Source organism: Giraffa tippelskirchi, chromosome 4, assembly GCF_054371585.1.
Source record: "Giraffa tippelskirchi isolate mGirTip1 chromosome 4, T2T-mGirTip1v1.2.pri, whole genome shotgun sequence".
Classification (NCBI taxonomy): domain Eukaryota; kingdom Metazoa; phylum Chordata; class Mammalia; order Artiodactyla; family Giraffidae; genus Giraffa; species Giraffa tippelskirchi.
This window is the reverse complement of record NC_137278.1, coordinates 197,541,376-197,555,041: the sequence shown is the minus strand read 5'-3', so window position 1 is coordinate 197,555,041 and position 13,666 is coordinate 197,541,376. Positions and strand designations below refer to the sequence as shown.

The window sequence follows — 13,666 nt, the reverse complement described above, 5'->3', positions numbered from 1 at the left end:
GTGAGGAGCAAGCCTCTCCCCCAACGGAAGCCTCAATCTGGCAACAATTTCTTCCCAAGAGGATGGCAGACGCACAAGGACATCCGAAATCCAAGCGGCTGTGTCTGTGTTTAATGCCTGGTTCACTGTTGGAGAGAGATGTGAGGTAGAACTTGGTGAGAGGTGAAAAGCAGCAGGGGGCCATGTGTTTACACAAACTGGGTCTTAAAATTGTCTGTGTCTATTGCTCCTGAGGCAGGCCTAATGACTGTTTCTTCTTTGGCAAGTTTATTTAGATCTTCTTTGGCAAGTTTATTTAGATGACAAAGTTCAGGATTTGCCTGGAATTTTAAGAGACCCTGGGCTTCCCTGGTGGCTCAGACAGTAAAGAATGCAATACAGGAGACCAGGGTTCAATCCCTGGGTGGGGAAGATCCCCTGGAGAAGGAAATGCCAGCCCACCCCAGTATTCTAGCCTGGAGAATCCCATGGACAGAGGAGCCTGGTGGGCTGCAGTCCATGAGGTTGCGAAGAGTTGGACACAACTGAGCAGCCAAAATCACTGCAGATGGTGACTGCAGCCACGAAATTAAAAGATGCTTACTCCTTGGAAGGAAAGTTATGACCAACTTAGACAGCATATTAAAAAGCAGAGACATTACTTTGCCAACAAAGGTCCGTCTAGTCAAGGCTATGGGTTTTCCAGTAGTCATGTATGGATATGAGAGTTGGACTGTGAAGAAAGCTGAGCACCGAAGAATTGATGCTTTTGAACTGTGGTGTTGGAGAAGACCGTTGAGAGTCCCTTGGACTTCAAGGAGATCCAACCAGTCCATCCTAAAAGAGATCAGTCCTGGGTGTTCATTGGAAGGACTGATGCTGAAGCTGAAACTCCAATACTTTGGCCACCTGATGTGAAGAGTTGACTCACTTGAAAAGACCCTGATGCTGGGAAGGATTGGGGGCAGGAGGAGAAGGGGACGGCAGAGGATGAGATGGTTGGATGGCATCACCGACTCGATGGACATGAGTTTGGGTAAACTCTGGGAGTTGGTGATGGACAGGGAGGCCTGGCATGCTGCGACTCATGGGGTTGCAAAGAGTCTGAGCGACTGAATTGAACTGAACTAAGCAGCCAACACATCTTTTTAGAAACCCAGGGCTAGAACAGAATGCTGTTAGCCATCTAATCTAGACCTTGTCCACTGCTGTACCCTTAACACACATGCGTGTGCATGTGCGCATGCACGCACACACACACACACACAAACACTATGAAGAGACAGGATAAATATCAGTTAGAAATAACAAGTGAGGTACCTGATACACAGAGGCATGAGTGTCCCCCTGTGAGAAGGGATTAACCAAAGGAGGCTGGAACCATTATGCAAACACAATGAAGGTCTAATGATACGAAGTACTGAGTGATTCTGTCGTCGGATCTCATTGATGCTTCTCCACACACTCTGCTGCTGCTGCTGCTGCTGCTGCTTAGTCGCGTCAGTCGTGTCCGACTCTGTGCGACCCCATAGACGGCAGCCCTCCAGGCTCCCCCGTCCCTGGGATTCTCCAGGCAAGAATACTGGAGTGGGTTGCCATTTCCTCTTCCAGTGCATGACAGTGAAAAGTGAAAGTGAAGTCGCTCAGTCGTGTCCGACTCTCCGCGACCCCATGGGCTGCAGCCCACCAGGCTCCTCCGTCCATGGGGTTTCCCAGGCAAGAGTACTGGAGTGGGGTGCCATTGCCTTCTCCCCACACACTCTAGATTGAGTCAATATTTAGACGGTACATCTGCCCTCTTGGTCCTCTGTTTTTAATTCATTCGTTCCAAGTCTTGGAAACAGGCTTCTCAAATATCCACTCCAGTGAGAGATCAGGATTATTCACAGGTGGCCAAGCATTTGAAGGCAGCTGGTCCAAGCTGGGACATTGCTCAAGATGGAGAACGCATGGCTCCCCAACCACATCTGAGATGACTGTGTCTACCAGCCTGTACTACACACACTCCCGCTTTCAAGGCTCATCCAAGGGCAATCAGAGATTCTAACTAGAAATCCTCCTCTCACCACCTGCCCAAAACATCCTCACCAATCTTAGAGAAAAGCTCACATGTTTTGAGCCCTGCCTGATCAGAGGGAGGGACTCTCCTCTATTCTCCTTGTCAAGATGGATATTCCGTGTCCCAAATGTCAGGGGGCTACTTTACTCTTCCTTAATGGAAAGTCTATTCTTAAATTTCAGACTTCTCAATTGCCTCTCATGATAGAAACCACGGAAGGAACCTAGAGACAAAGCTTCTCATTAGATAGATGAGGAGAGGAGATGCAAAGAGAAGAGGGCACCATGTGAGTATCAAATGGGTGATGAGGTGCTTCAACTCAAGGCTCCTTCTGCCCCTTCCTTCTTTGCTTTCACGTGGCCCTGGTGGCGACATCGGGTAGCCATGAAGCCTTTGAAGGAGCAGACGCTGCCCTGGGGATTTTCCTAATCCTCCCCTCCACCCTTGACCCCTTATCTGAACCTGCCTCCAGCAGAAGGAAAGTCCAAAGGATCTTACTCATTTCCATATACTCTGGCGTCAGTCCAGTGTATGGTTCCAAGCTGTAGTCTAGGTCCCACTGCTCTGGATGCTTTGAATGGGCAGAGTCAGCTTCTTCAGGCTCTGTCTCATCTTTCAGCTTCCGAAATAGCTTCTTTAGCTTCCTGGAAAAGAAAGGGACCAGTCACCAGAAGCCTCTAGAGGAGAGGGCTTGTTCTGCAGACAGAAAAGAGAAAAATGACTAAGTCTTGATATTGAAGCCACTCTGACCTAAGGACAGAGAGAGGGACAACAAGGAGACAATCTGAGGCAGTCCTCTGTCAGGATAATAAAAGGATCCCCCACAAAGGATCAAGTTTCTTCAAATCCAAAGAAAATGAATTCTTTCTGCTGTTGGATAAGCAACAGAGAAGTGGCCCTACCTGTCAGATGCTCAGACAGTCCTATTGTCTAATGGGTGATCTATCCACCCTCTTCATGTGGAAAGGGGAGTGTTTAGAAAGTACTAAAAATGATGCTATCTTACCACCTCAAACATTTTCAGGCCTTAATAATATAAACAGCATATGTCTATTCTGTCAGTTCAGTCACTCAGTCATATCCGATGTTTTGCGACCCCATGGACTACAGCATCCCAGGCTTTCCTGTCCATCACCAGCTCCTGGAGCTTGCTCAAACTCATGTCCATCGAGTTGGTAATGCCATCCAATCATGTCATCCTCTGTTGTCCCCTTCTCCTCCTGCCTTCAATTATGTCCATTAAAGCCAAGCTAAACATTGTCTAACCACCACCATGGGGTAAGCTTCACCCATTCCCTGCCCCCCCAGTTCATATCTGTAAAGCTCTAAGTCCCAGTGTGACTGTATATCAAGAGAGGGCTTTTAGGAAGTCATTAAAGTTCAATGGGGTCATAAAGGCGGGTCCTCACCTAGAGGGTTGTTTGCCTTGTAAGAAAAGGAAGAGAGGGACTTCCCTGGTGGTCCAATGGCTAAGACTGTGCTCCCAATGCAGGTTCAACCCCTGGTCAGGGAACTAGATCTCACAACCCCAACTAAGAGCGCGCACACTGCATCTAAAGATCCCACGTGCTGCAACTAAGAAAAGACCCAGCACAGCCAAATAAATAAATATAACTAAATTTTTAATCTCTCTATCTCCACCATATGAGGTTACAGTGAGGAGACAGTGATCTCAAAGCCAGGAAGAAGCCCTCACTAGAAACCAAACCTGGCCAGTTTTTATCTTGAACTATCCAGACCTCAGAAGTGTGAGAAAATACACTCCTGTTGTTTAAGCCACCCAGTAGCAGCCCAAGTAGATGAGTCAACCACATTCAGGATGTTTTTGGTCTAAAATAATTACAAGATAATAATGGTCCAGCCTCTTGGGGTTGGTATGAAGTTGAAGAGTCCATAAGCTTTAGTTTTCTTACCTATAAGATGAGAAATAAATATTACCCACTCCAGTGTTCTTGCCTGGAGAATCCCAGTGACGAGGGAGCCTGGTGGGCTGCCGTCTATGGGGTCACACAGAGTCGGACACGACTGAAGCGACTTAGCAGCAGTCCATTGGGTCAAAGTAGAAAATCTATGTCATACGCTTAATTTAGGGCTTGTTATATGCCAAGAGCTCCATAAATATATCTATCAGTGTCCTTCTCCTCCTCTTCATCACAGGAGGATGTAAAGAATGGTTGAGACCCACAGATGCAATAGTTAGATAAAATATTTCATAATAAGATAGCAAGCAACAATTCCGTGATCACAAGAAATTACGAGAAGCCAAAAGGAAGCCTAAAGATTCTGAAGTCACACAGTATGAATTTAGGAACTGGCTGAGACCCTGCCTGTGATTCAGGACAGAGGGAGAGGATGAAGAAAAAAAACATAAAGAAGAGAGAGACAAAAAAAGAAAGAAAAGAAGAGAAGGAGAGAGGGAAGGAGGAAGGGAAGGTCCAGGACCAGAACTCAAACTGAGACTTTCCCTCCAAGTGCCAGTAACCAGAGACTTCACCCAATCTTTAGTAAAGAATAATAAATGGTTATAATTAATCGTGGGAAATTAAACACAAGCATATATCCCTATTCAATTCCGAACTGCTACTACACTACTACACACGGCTGAATCACTTTGCTGTATACCTGAAACTAACACAATACTGTAAATCATTTATATTTTGATTTAAAAAATGATAGAACAAAACCAAAACTACATAAGAAATGAAAGACATTTGATGGGGACTTCCCTGAGGTGGCCCAGTGGTTAAGAATCCGCCTTGCAATGCAGGGGGTGTGAGTTTGATCCCTATCCGGGGAACTAAGACCCTACATTCTGCAGGACAGATAAGTCCTCTTGCTGCAACTGCTGACCCCACACACCACAACTAGAGAGTCTGTGAGCTGCAATGAAAGATCCCATGTGCTGCAACTAAGACCTAATCAGTCAAATAAATAAATATTTTCTTAAAGGCATTTGATGTGTTTAATGAGGTAATTCAGCTGGGAAAGTGGACACTTAAATAAGCATCACTCGTCCCGTGTAATGAGTATTAGAAAGGGAGAGATTTAGGAGACAATGGTCAACCCAACCTGCAAGTTTTTCCCAGGGAAGAAATATATAAACCAATCACATGACAAAACATAAGTGAAGCAGCATGAGCGAGAGAGAGAGAGAGCAGCGTGACGGGGAAAGGTGTGTGTTCTAGACAGAGAATTATCTGTGCAACAGCCACAGACAGTGTGAGCATGGCTCACTGCAGGACTAAAAGGAGTTCAAAATGTTTGGAACATAGAGTAAGAGACAGAAAGTGACGGACGATGACTTGAGAGGTAGCCCAAGTTCATGAAGATGGCCTTTTAAGCCACCTGGATGCAGGGGTGCCAGTGAGAGACCAGGGTTGCAGAGGCTAGGACGTTGCCATGGACACAGAGGGAAGCAGACAGATGGTGACATGCTTCAGAGATGGGGTTAAGCAAGTGGGGAACTGCAGTTGGGAAGGAAAGAGGGACCAAGGTTGATCTCTAGAGTCTTCAAACAGGTGTGTGGCTGGTAACAGAGTTGGCTAAGCTGGGGACACAAGAGAAGAGAGGAAGGAAGTGTTGTTGAGATGGAGGGTCTCATGATATGATGAAGTAGAGGTGCCTAGTAAGCCTTGCTATATGTGGTCTTGTTCTTGTTGTTGAGTTGCTCAGTCATGTCCAACTCTTTGCAGCTCCATGGGCAATAGCCCGCCAGTCTCCTGTCCATGGGATTTCCCAGGCAAGAATACTGCAGTGGGTTGCTATGTCCTTCTCCAATATGTGGCCTGGAGCTCTGTAAACAGATCAAAGTTAGAGCTAGAGATCCAAGAACCATCATGGAGAGAACAGAAACCCTCACAATAAACATGTCTGTGGGCGGAGTGGAGGGGAAGGAACCTTCCAAGGAGAAAAAAACAGAAGGAAAGAGGAGTCACAGGAACAGATGCTCAACCAGGAGACCCCACAGCAACCAAGGCCAGCGTGGAGGGCAGATGGAAGAAAGACAGGGTGGTCAGCCATGTGCTGGGCTGTGGGCAGGTCCCAAAGTCCACAAAGTTCTTACGAACCCCCTCTTTCCCAGGAGCCTCCCTCCTGGAGATCCCAGTCCCCATTAAAAACATTAATAAAGGAAGTCCCTCCAGTGCAGGATTTAACAGGAATCCTGCACATTGTATAACACACAGATGGGCCGTGTGGAAAGCCTCAGATGGTGATTCCGACCGTACGATGCACTCCCTTGTTAAAATAACTCCTTTGATGTTACCCTCGTCTCCTTTTCATCTGCTCTTTCTCTGTCCCTTGTTAATGACAAGTTTCAGAAACTCTGTCCAGAACTCTGAGCCTTCCCCCTGTGTGTGCCCTACAGGCTCACCCCGAGACCACGGTGACCTTTGGTTACACCTTGCCTCCTTCCCTCACCCCCAACTGGAGGAATCAGGGCCCTGGGCAGTCTTCCAATGCCTCTGGCTCCACAGACCTCAAGCCTCGTGAAAGAAGGCAGAACTGAGCCTGGGATGGGGCACAAGAAGAGAAACACATCAACCTCTGAGCTGTGTATTCCTCTTCTCGACATGGGACAGGATTCAGATTTGTTCCTTAAACCTCTGATTCACGGCCAGATTCCACTGTACTGAGGGGAACACACACCTCCCTCGCCTGTGATGGCTTTCAAGAGACTGTTTTATGTCCTGAAATATAAGACATCACATTTATCAAAAAAAGAAGAAAGTTTACAAAGTCTTCCTGGCTGTGTCCAGGGGTATGTTGCAGCTGTTTGGGATGTGATCTGGTGCTTCTAGCAAGAATAGGGACCAGGAGACATTTTGACAGTGGACATATTAATCCATCTACTCTGTCCATCTCAGACGTTACTCAGGAAAGAATCTGACACCTGAGAAAGACAGTATTTACCCTCTCTCTCTCTCTCTCACACACACACACACACACACACAAATTCATCTCCACGAATGATAAAAGGCCATTTCCTATTTGCTTCATGGGATACTGGAGATGAGTTCGAAATAAAATTATAGTGAGGAGCTGGGGTGTGCTGTGGTGTGTTTCAGGATCTGAAGTCCATTTTGCACAAACACAGATGGGAAAGGTAGTGGGTGGTGTGTGTGTGTGTGTGTGTGTGTGTGTGTGTGTGTGTGTGTGTGTGTGTGTGTGTGTGTGTGTGTGTGTGTGTGTGTGTGTGTGTGTGTGTGTGTGAGGGACATGAGGACAGTCCCCATCAAGGGACTCAGGTAATAACTAGCACACGATTGGATCCTGCCCTGGCGCCAGCCACATCTGAAGTCATGTCAGAAGGAGCTGCCAGTGAGCATTATTCTGAGTCTTGTTGTGTTGAAAACCACCTGGCTCCCCTCTGGAAAGCACGTGTCACAACTGTCAGGCCCGAGCAGTCTGGGGCTGCATGAGGGGGGAGAGCTTAAGGGCAGACCACACAACTTCAGTTTCATTTATCATCATGTCCTCAGTGGTTACAGAGTTGCCCTTGAATCACCTATCGTCCCCAGTTTTGCGCCTTCATTGAAAGCACTTCATTTTTACACCTCCAAGACACGCTTCTGTTTGGATGGTGCCTGGACAGAGCTGGCCTTCCATGGGGGCCCTGACTGGGGCCCCTACAAGATTTAGGGGTAACAAGGGAGAAGTCGGGAAGCTGAAGATGCCTATCTGAGGTCCCAAAGGGCAGGTGTACAGTATTCATGGACACACCTGGTATCTGTACCAGCCATGTGGAGATTCATGGGGTTAAGAGGTGAGAACACTGCTCTAAGCTAATGTCTCCCAAGCAAAGGACGAGTTCCACTCACAGTTCATGGGATGGTTTTGGAAGGTCTCTAGACTTGGTCTTACATCTCCTTAGAGGGCCTGGGAGAATTATTCCTTTTACTGCTCTCAACCCATCCCTCTGATTGCATCCCTGGAGAAAACCCCAGTCCACCCCTGGTATGCCATTAATAGCTCCGCAGCACTTGCGTGACTTCCTTTTCAATAAAGAGAATGCAGATCTTACACTAAGATCAATGATTAATAATGGATCATTTTTATTGTATTTCTTTCTACTGTTATTTGCTATTCGGGGTGACCGATAGGGTTAGTTTTCCATTTTCAGAAATGAGATGGACTTAAAAATTGAATTGGTTTAGAGGAAATTAATATGCAAATAGCTGTCTAGGTAAATGTGAGTGAAAGTCACTCAGTCATGTTCCACTCTTTGTGTCCAGGTAAATAATGGAAAACAATTTAAAAGTTGCTGACAGTGACTAAAGATGGGGAAACAATCTAATAAAGAAACCTGCTGGGCTGGTCGACTTGAGAAGCCAGCAGAATTGTAGTGGTGGTGCTTTTTACAATACACACGCATGCACGCATGCACACACAGGGAATCTAAGGAGAACACTGCATCCTCACAGAGATAGGTAAGTTAGAGCCAAATACCTGGCTTACTAACAAAGGTCAGTTCGATAGTCTTTAACATTTTAAAATTTTCTTTGGACGAATCTATAAAATTGCTTTCAGAAGTAGACAATGAATGTAAAAGATGATCAATCTTACGTGTATAATCATATTTTTTACCCCAAATATTCTTATTCAGTATGATCACCTACTTAACTCCTCAGACTTGCTTTTGTTTTAAAAAATCAAGTCTGGCCTCTAAGATTAATATTTATCTCCCTGAGGGGAGAAAAAATTGGAGACAGTTATCTGAAGGTAGCTAAGAGCCACCATGAGCCACAAGTCTTTGGTCCCAGAATAGAAGAGAAAAAAGTCATCCTGAGTCCTGACAAGGTCTCTTCAGTATCACTGCCTGGACTTGAAACCCTCAGACAGCATCACTTGTAAAGATAAAAGCCAATGACACTCAGGAACACCTTGGCTGCCTGTAACGCCCAAGAGTGGCTCTTCCTTTCTCAGTTGCCCATGTTTTCTCTTTTCTAGAAAGCTGAGTATATAAGCAAGCTGTATTTTTACATAACCATGTATCTTTCTGGAATAACTTCCCCAAGGTTTTATAGTGAGTATTTGGTAATGCCTAGATTTAAACCCAGATCTGTTGAAAAAAAATCTCTATCCTACAGAGATGCACTGCTTCCATCAAAGAATTAAAGACCACTAGGTCCAGTTTTTACAATTTATACTATTCCTTCCTCATCGTCAGGCTCAACTGTCATTTCTCTTTTGCCTATTAAGGACCCCCATTTTTTTCTTGCTTACCTTATGTTTCTCAACTCTGTCATATATAAGGATATTGCTAGGTGTATGAGATTTGGGTTGGATGAGTCTAATCCACTGAGAGTGGGCTCTGAGCGGAGCGTGGAAGACCTAATAACCAAAATCATGGTGATTGCAGGTGAACAAATTCAAATCACAATCTGTAGAATTACTGAGAATTTTGCTTCCCTTGTGCAGCTGGTAAAGAATCCGCCTGCAATGCAGGAGACCTGTATTTGATCCCTGGGTTGGGAAGATCCCCTGGAGAAGGGAAAGGCTACCCACTCCAGTAATCTGGCCTGGAGAATTCCATGGACTACAGTCCATGGGGGTCACAGAGATGGACACAACTGAGCGACTTTTACTTTCACTTTGAAGATAATAGACTGTAAGGCTTGGTGGAAGAACTTTTGCTCTACATCCCTGAATTAAACTACCCGATTAGGCTATATGTGTCCACTAACATACTAGAGATGATTAGATAGCATTGCTGACTCAATGGACATGAATCTGAGCAACTCTGGGAGATAGTGAAGGATGAGGAGCCTGGTGTGCTGCAGTCCATGGGGTCACAAACAGTCAGACACAACGTAGGGATTGAACAACAACAGGCTAAGAACGAAAATGAGGAAAAAATCTTCTGAAATAGAAGTGACTTGTCTTGGAATCAGCAGTGACCAGTTTCATTGACTAGAGGAGAGGTTCATAGAATGCTAGAGCTGAAATGACAATACCTTAGAGATTATTACATTATTACTTACTAAATATATATTACATTATATCCTGCTATATATTATGAATTATTAAATCCTTTTCATCAAGAGATGAGGACAATGAGACATAGGAAGTGACTTGCTCACAGCTCTATGAATTACTATGCAAATGCCACCAATTAAAGGGTGGCATATTAAACACACATCAAGCATAAGGAAGAAAATTTAGTCTGCAAGGAAAATAGCCCTGTGTAGGTTTCATCTGTCATGGAGCTGATGGAATTGATAGCTGGGAAACATCCAACACACTGTCCAAACACATGACTGATTTCTTGCCTCTCTTACATTCTAAAAACACTTCTGGATGCAGAGTGGATGGGCTAAGTGGTAGAACAGATGCCCAGGAAAGAAAAAATGGGCATCTCACACCCACAAGCTGTATCTAATTCCATCCAATGTACTGGAAAGACAGGTGTTTTCCCCAGATGTTTGGAGGGTATGGGCGACTATCCTTTGTAGCAGTGGTGGATGGGCTGGTCTCACAGCTTCAAAGGGGCACATTTTTTTCCAGTCTGTATATGTCCTGGATGTTGGTCCATAAAAAATGTGTTCTCTCTGAGATGCTAAGCTCCTAGACCACAGGCACCACATGTCCCACCAGTGTTATTTGACGACTATCACGGAATGACTGTCAATCAGAAAGCTGAGACCCAGGCATTATTTCAGAGGGTTGAGCTTCTCAAGACTGATGATTTCCTGACTAAGGACTGGAGGCTGGCTTAAAGCAGACAGAGATGCCGGTCAATGTTCTCCTCCAAGAAAGATCACCTGCCCAAGTGCCCCCTGAGGTTGTCCCAGTGTGGGGACAGAAAAACAGCCTGACTGATGGTGGGTGATGGTGAGACCCATTCTGAGCACCGGAACAGCAAAGTGTTCTGAGCGAATATGCAGGATTCTCATTAAAAAGGGTTTTCTTTCCAGATAACTTTGCTTTTTTCCATTATAATTTTAGCTCTCTGTGTTTCTGAGAAAGACCAAAGAATAGCTTCCTCTGGGGACCTTTCAGGCAGTCGCTGCTCCTATTGGAGCAGTGACCAGGGTTGCTTTTCCTGGAGAAAGGAGTTGGAACATATATATTTGCTAATTGTCCCAATCAGCTCAAGGAACCTAGGGCTCAGCGACCCTTAAGCAGACTGAGAGAGGTTCTGGGCTCCTGCTCCTGCCATGACCCTGCCATGCCCCAGGTCCCATCAAGGGACCACCACAACTTCTTTAAGCCACATGTGAGTTAGGAAGCATTCTGATAAATCTGTATGTTGTTTGTTTAGAGAAGATATCCACACCCAGGGGAAACTGTTTCTTTAAATGGCAGACCAACTGGTTACATATGACAGTGACAGCCTTCTTTCAAGACATAGACACAGTTGCCTGCTTATGAAGCCTTCCTTGATGGCTCTGAAATGCCTGGCCTTCACTTGTCTGAATTCTGACAGAGTCAAACCACAGAGAGAACGCCCAGTCAAACACAGTCTATTCTGTCTCCCAAACTAAAATAACTCATCTCTGAGAAGATAAGGACCATTGCATATATATTTTTATTGCATACAAATCTTTTTTTTTTTTTAGACCATTGATCTTCTTTTTAAAATATTTATTTGGCTGCGCTGGGTTTTAGTTGCAGCATGCAGGATCTAGTTCCCTGACCATGGATCAAACCCAGGCCCCCTGCACTGGGAGCATGGAGTTCCAGCCACTGGACCACCAGGGAAGTCTCAAACATTTTGTGTATAGGTTAAACCAAGAGGCTTGTGTTATAGACTGACTGTGTCCCCTCCAGAATCCATATGATGAAGTCCTAACTGGCAATGTGATGGTATTAGGAAGTGGGGCCTTTGAGAGTTAATTCAGTTGAGATGGAGCTTCCCTAGTGGCTCAGGCAGTGAGGAATCTGCCTGAAGTGCAGGAGACCTGGGTTCAATCCCTGGGTAGGGAAGACTCCCCTGGAGAATGGAATGGTTACCCACTGCAGTATTCTTGTCTGGAGAATCCCATGGACAGAGGAGCCTGGTGGACTACAGTCCATGGGATCACAAAGAGACAGACAGGACTAACTAACAGCAACTAACACTTTCACTTACTTGGTTTAGATTAGGCCATGAGGGTGGGGTCCCGTGATGGGATTAGCGCCCTTATAAGAAGAAGGTGCCAGAGCTCTCTTTCTCTCCATATACATACAGAGAATGGGTCACATGAGCTTACATGGGATGGCAGTCCTCATCAGAACCAAACATGCAGGCACCTTAATCTTGAACTTCATGGCCTCCAGGACTCTGAGAAATAAATGTCTGCACTAAGCCACCCAGTCAATGTTATTTTGTTACAGCAACTCAAGCTGATAAAGACAGCTGGGAAGACTCAGACTGCAGTTTTTGTGGGTTTAGCTCTGTGATATCCAGTTCTCATTTTTCACTCTGAGCCATCTGAGCTGAGAGATGGAGGCAGTAGCATTCCCTGCAAGCCCTCCTGCAGTGTCGACAGTGTTGTTCCTGGTCCTGTAGCTCAGAGCCTGGCTCTCTAGCCCTCAAATCGTATTCCATTCATATTGTTCTCAAATTCCTTTACTGCTTACACTAGTCAGAGTGGACTCCAAGGTCTGCCACTGAGAAACCCAGCTCAATGACATGAACAAATGTAGCTGGAAAGAAAGGGATTAAACCAGTTTCTTTACTGCAGGACTTCTCAGAACCATTCAAATAATATGCAGAGTAAATCTCCAAGAGGGAGACAGAGCAAGTGGCAGTATCTTCACTTAACCTTATGGGGACTGTCTGGCGAATGCATCCCAGAATGGATATAATCTTGCAAGTTTGCAAAGAACTCAAAGTCTGGTACAAGCTGTCTGTCCAGTCCTCCTAAACAGGATTGGCTCAGCCTATAAGAGTTACCCCAATTTTCTCTGTCATTCCCTGGCTCTCTGATGCCAGGCTAGCTGAAAATATCCCCTGAAACAGACTTCTTTACACCAAAAAAATAAAAAAGCCATAAAAATGAAAGGCAGAGAGAGCCACATTTTCTCTGCCTGAAGGTAGATTTTCACCTGTTGCATCCACTTTTGGGTCCAGTGGCTGTGTGTCTGTGTTTATTTTCATGACTATCTCAATGCAAAACCTAATGAAAGAAGGACTTGTATGAAATTTGTATAAAACCATGTGGGAGGAGAAGGGAGAGAATCCACAGGAAAATCCAGCCTGTGTTTCACCAGCTATGCATCCTTCCCCTCTTAAGACCATGTGTGCCACAGCTCCTTGGAGATTTTTCTAAATGATTACATTGGGGTTCAACCTTTCATATTCACCCATCTACTATAGTTCTTTTTAATTTGGGGGAATCTAGTTCCCCAACCAGGGATTGAACCTGATCCTCCTGCAGTGGAAGCATGGAGTCTTAACCACTGGACCACCAGGGAAGTACCATCTACCATATTGAAAGGCTCTTTTACTTGCTCACTGGGAGGACACAGCATTAAAAGCATGATGCGCTTTTAAGTCAGAGATATTTGACTCTCAGCTCTGTCACTTACTGTTATGGATACTAATTGTTGTTGTTTAGTCGTTCAGTCATGTTCAACTCTTTTTGATCCCACGGACTGTAGCCAGTCAGGCTCCTCTGTCCATGGGATTCTCCAGGCAAGAAT

The 13,666-nt window shown here is 45.3% G+C and overlaps 1 protein-coding gene across 2 annotated transcripts in view; it reads right to left on the bottom strand.

Moving 5' to 3' along the window:
- The window catches only part of ANO2 (anoctamin 2), a 328,686-nt gene that overhangs the window by 39,975 nt on the left and 275,045 nt on the right, over window positions 1-13,666 (bottom strand). For both annotated transcript variants that reach the window (XM_081587341.1, XM_081587340.1), the window contains one exon: window positions 2,537-2,682. In XM_081587341.1, coding sequence (XP_081443467.1) covers window positions 2,537-2,682 — 146 coding nt within the window. The remainder of the gene's footprint in view (window positions 1-2,536; window positions 2,683-13,666) is intronic.